This window comes from Trifolium pratense, linkage group LG5 (assembly GCF_020283565.1).
Source record: "Trifolium pratense cultivar HEN17-A07 linkage group LG5, ARS_RC_1.1, whole genome shotgun sequence".
NCBI lineage: Eukaryota > Viridiplantae > Streptophyta > Magnoliopsida > Fabales > Fabaceae > Trifolium > Trifolium pratense.
Window position 1 is genome coordinate 1,635,155 of NC_060063.1, and position 4,107 is coordinate 1,639,261.

The 4,107-nt window shown below is 35.1% G+C and overlaps 1 protein-coding gene across 1 annotated transcript; it reads left to right on the plus strand.

Moving 5' to 3' along the window:
• LOC123887466 (F-box/kelch-repeat protein At3g23880-like) lies at nt 1–2,015 on the plus strand. Its single transcript, XM_045936784.1, has 2 exons — nt 1–1,299; nt 1,567–2,015. Exons 1-2 carry the CDS (start codon nt 41–43, stop codon nt 1,760–1,762), a joined length of 1,455 nt encoding a protein of 484 aa, XP_045792740.1. The 5' UTR covers nt 1–40; the 3' UTR covers nt 1,763–2,015.
• The last annotated feature ends 2,092 nt before the right edge of the window (nt 2,016–4,107 follow it).

A 4,107-nucleotide genomic window follows, 5' to 3' on the forward strand; every position in this document is an offset into this window, starting at 1 on the left:
AGGACTTGACGTTTTCAACTTGAACGACAGTACTAGTCGAATGGAACTCCCTCCGAAGAAGAAGCAACGTCAATCCACCGCACCATCACCGCCGATATTCATTCCCGACGAACTCGTTACCGAAATCCTCTCTTTCCTTTCCGTCAAAACCATCGCTCAATTCAGGTGCGTAAACAAATCATGGAAAACTCTGATTTCCGATCAAAATTTCACCAAAATGCACCTCAAAAAATCATCACAAAACCCTCACTTCATATTATCAATTCCAGGATACCCTATATATAGTGTAATATCTTTACCGGTTCTTCGTTTACTCGAGGATCCGTTTTTAACTGTTGTTGAAGGTTACACTTACCACCATTTGAATATTGAAATTTGTGTTGTTGGTTCATGTAATGGATTGGTTTGTTTTCTTTGTGGTTCTGTTGTAAGAAAAAGGGTTAAGTATTGGTTCCGTATATGGAATCCTGCTACCAAAACAATCTCTGGAAAATTAGGGTTTTTTCGCAATGATAGTCAGCTATTAGGCGCGTTTAAGTTTAATTTTGGTTTTGATTATGTAACTGGAACTTATAAGGTGGTTTCGTTTCGTGTAGAACGAGATGAACTGAAAATGAACGGAGTTTTATGGAGATACCAGGTTAGGATTTTCAATTTAGGTGATAATTGTTGGAGAAATATTCAAGATTTTCCTTTGGTTCCTCTTAGTTGGAATGATGGTGCGCTTTTGAGTGGAACTGTTAACTGGTTAGCTCTTCGCGAGGATTTTGTATCAATTCGTGTTGGAGGAAAATTGAAAATTCCTATTAGTCATGTTGATCAATTTGTGATTGTTTCGCTTGATCTTTCAACGGAGACATATAAGGAGATTTTGCTTCCTTCGTCGGGTTTTGATGAGGTGCCTTGTGTTGAGCCATCTCTTCGGATTCTGATGGATTGCCTTTGCTTTTCGCATGATGTCAAGGGAACCGAATTTGTTATATGGCAGATGAAGGAATTTGGCGTTCAAGAGTCTTGGAGTCAGTTATTTAGAATTGAATACTTTAATCTTCGAATGCGTAACATTCCAAATTACAATGAGTTGGATTTTGTTGGACTCATGGAATGTGATACTCCATTGTTGCCAATGTGCGTTTCTAAGAATGGAGATATATTGATATTGACAAAAGTAGCAGATGGGCGAGTAATTATGTATGATCGGAGGGATAAGGGAGTAGAGATAACTACTAGAGTTCCCAAGCAAATATGCTTGTTTTCTGCCATTGATTATGTTGAAAGTTTGGTTTCGACTCCATGGAAGTAAGTTCTCTTCTACCTTTTACATTTGTTTGTATCTATAGTAAATTAATGTATGCTGTTATGTTATAATAACATGATGTGTTAATATTTCATATGATGCCTTAGTTTGGTTATATTGGGGAATAACTATCTATTGGTCGTTGTTACTTGTTAACGGATTGGCAATCTATTAGATTGAATGTTCTTATGCTTAGTATTATAAACTAGAAGCTGATTCTATTGGATTGCTGTTTCAGTTCTTGTGTAATAGATATTTTTGAATTATAGGTCTGAAGATATAGAGGCAGAGGCAGAGGCAGGGGAGCAGGAAGAGGAAGATGAGGAGGAGGAGGAAGAGGGATGGTATTTGTCATCATCGGAGGATGAGGATCAACTAAGTGACATTGATCTCGAGGTTGATGAATGGGATGATATTTTATCAGAGGACGAGGGTGAACTAAGCGACATTGATCTTGGGGATTGATCGATTGATTATGATTATGTACTATGATCAAAGCATAGGAAGTAGTAAACAATAATCTTCAGTTTTTCATCTTGATTTTTGAGGAGTTGAAAACATGAATTTTGTAGTTTGTACGGCCAACCACAGTTTTTGTGATTTTGGTTTTTGACTTGGATCTTTAGTTATGTTGAAGTTCATATAAGACATATGAGCTTATTATTCAAATTTTTGTTTACTTGTTTGACTAAAAAATGCTAATATTTTTGTTCACTGATACAATATGAACTCCTAAATTCACCCATTATGTATAGATAACAGAAGTCAATGTCGCGTTCACAATGTGACCGTGAACTCTTGTCCGCAAAACTGGGGAATCGAAAATACTATTAGCATATCAAATTCTTCAGGATTTTATGCACCTGTTTACCGGTAAGTTTCCATGTTTTCAAGGTACACCCCGACAGTTGTTCAATATGTTAGATATGTATAGAATTGCATTGGAAAATATTCTTTTTCATTCTTATAATCTCAAATCGAAGTTACAAGTTGTCTTGTATTTTCTTGTTTAATATGTTGCTATGATTGATTTGGCTCAATTTTCAATTTTCAAATTTCGCACATCGGTTCAGTTAACATAAGCTAAGGACTAATCTTTCTGACAATAAGCAGATGGAACAATACCTAAGGACATATGCAAATTTAATTGCAGCACAGCATGATATTTTTCTAGAAAAGAACTGGTGGAAAAGAACAATACTTTGATTAACATTTTCTGGAAGTAGATTAATAATTGCTTAAAAGTGTCTCTCGCCTAAGTTGCCGCAGCTGTGTCACCGTCTTTAATCTTGTGTCTTGACCCTTCCATTGGGAGGCATTATTTGATATCTGAATGAAATTATGTATTGATTTTATTTTTTTAGTATACTTAATTTTTTAATGTGTACTGCCATGTTTATTTACTTTGCAATTCTTGTCTTCCAAAGCAATAAAACATGTTCAGTCTTCGTTGTTAAGAAAAAAAAATCATGTTCAGTCTTCAGTAGTTATGATTAGATTCTAGTATGTCTCTTCATATCATTGATATTGTTCTATCAGCATTTGTAAAATTATTATTCTAGTTTTCTTATTTTTCTCCATTCAATATGGTGCCATATAGATTCTAACGGCTGAAGTTATTATACATAAGCCTGATACTTATGCACGGTGCATAAGTAAAGTACAACCACCAGATGTCATTTACACGTGTTACAATCTCAGCCTGTCAAAGGAATTGAACCTCAGCCTTCAGATTACGTGACACGTGTAATAATCACACTCTTTCACAGGAGCTAACGGATTCCGTCACCAAAATTAACGGAATTCTTCAAACGATTTTCACACGAGCTTATCAAACCTTCTCCGACGATCTCTGCCGCCGGAATCATCATCTCTGTCACCGATTGCATCATTCGCCGGAATCATCATCATCCAAATCATCATCACGGTCACCTATTCCATGATTCGCTGAAATCATCATCACCGAAATCGATTTCATCATTAATCGACATCGCCGGCAACATTACTTCAAACACAGTTCAAATCACAGTGATCACATTTGATTTGGAGGTTGTTTCATGAGTTTTTTTTCTACTGATTTTGATTATTATGTGTTTTTTAGTATTTGTTAAATCTGTGAATGGTTGTGGTTATTTATTGATTTGCATGAAGAGGTACAAGAATCACTAGTTTGGGTGTTTAAGAAATTGCTAGTATGCTGATTTTATCAGAGGGAGGGTGTTTTTTTCTAATGGATTTATGTTTTTAACAATTTTTGCATGGAGGCCATTGATAAGCCATTTTTGCACTAGTAATGATTTCAGGAGACAACACATTGAAACCATTTAAATAAATGAATTCAGTATAACTAGAGTATGGTAACTGAATTATTAATCATGTAATTAGTGTATTTTTTAGCATAATTACATGTTGTTCTTAAAAATTAACAGGTAGTGATAATTACTTGTTGTGTTGGTGCTATATATGAATGAAAAGTATATTGCCTTTTGCTATCTTGACAAATTTTGTGTATAATTGACAATTTTTTTATGACAGATTGTTGAACACATAAGTGTTGATCAATCGACTCTTTAGAGGCGTTTGTTTCGCAGCACTGCACGAGTGAGTAGCGTCAAGAAAATCTCTCTAGATACAAGATTAAGACGACAAGGCGAAACTTTTGGAGGAAAATCAAGGTAAATATAGAATGAAATAGTTAGAAGTTAGCTTATAAGACAAATTGTTGTGTGGACATTAATAGTTTGGTTGTGTCTGGAGAAATTTTCTGATCTATGAAGGATAGACGTCGGACTCAACTTGACAAGTGAACA

What these genes read in the sequence shown, in the direction of transcription:
- LOC123887466 (XM_045936784.1), top strand. Translation starts at nt 41, where the DNA reads ATGGAACTCCCTCCGAAGAAGAAGCAACGTCAATCCACCGCACCATCA. An exon ending in TTGGTTTCGACTCCATGGAA is followed by an intron (nt 1,300 to 1,566) that starts GTAAGTTCTCTT and finishes TTTGAATTATAG; the next exon opens with GTCTGAAGATATAGAGGCAG.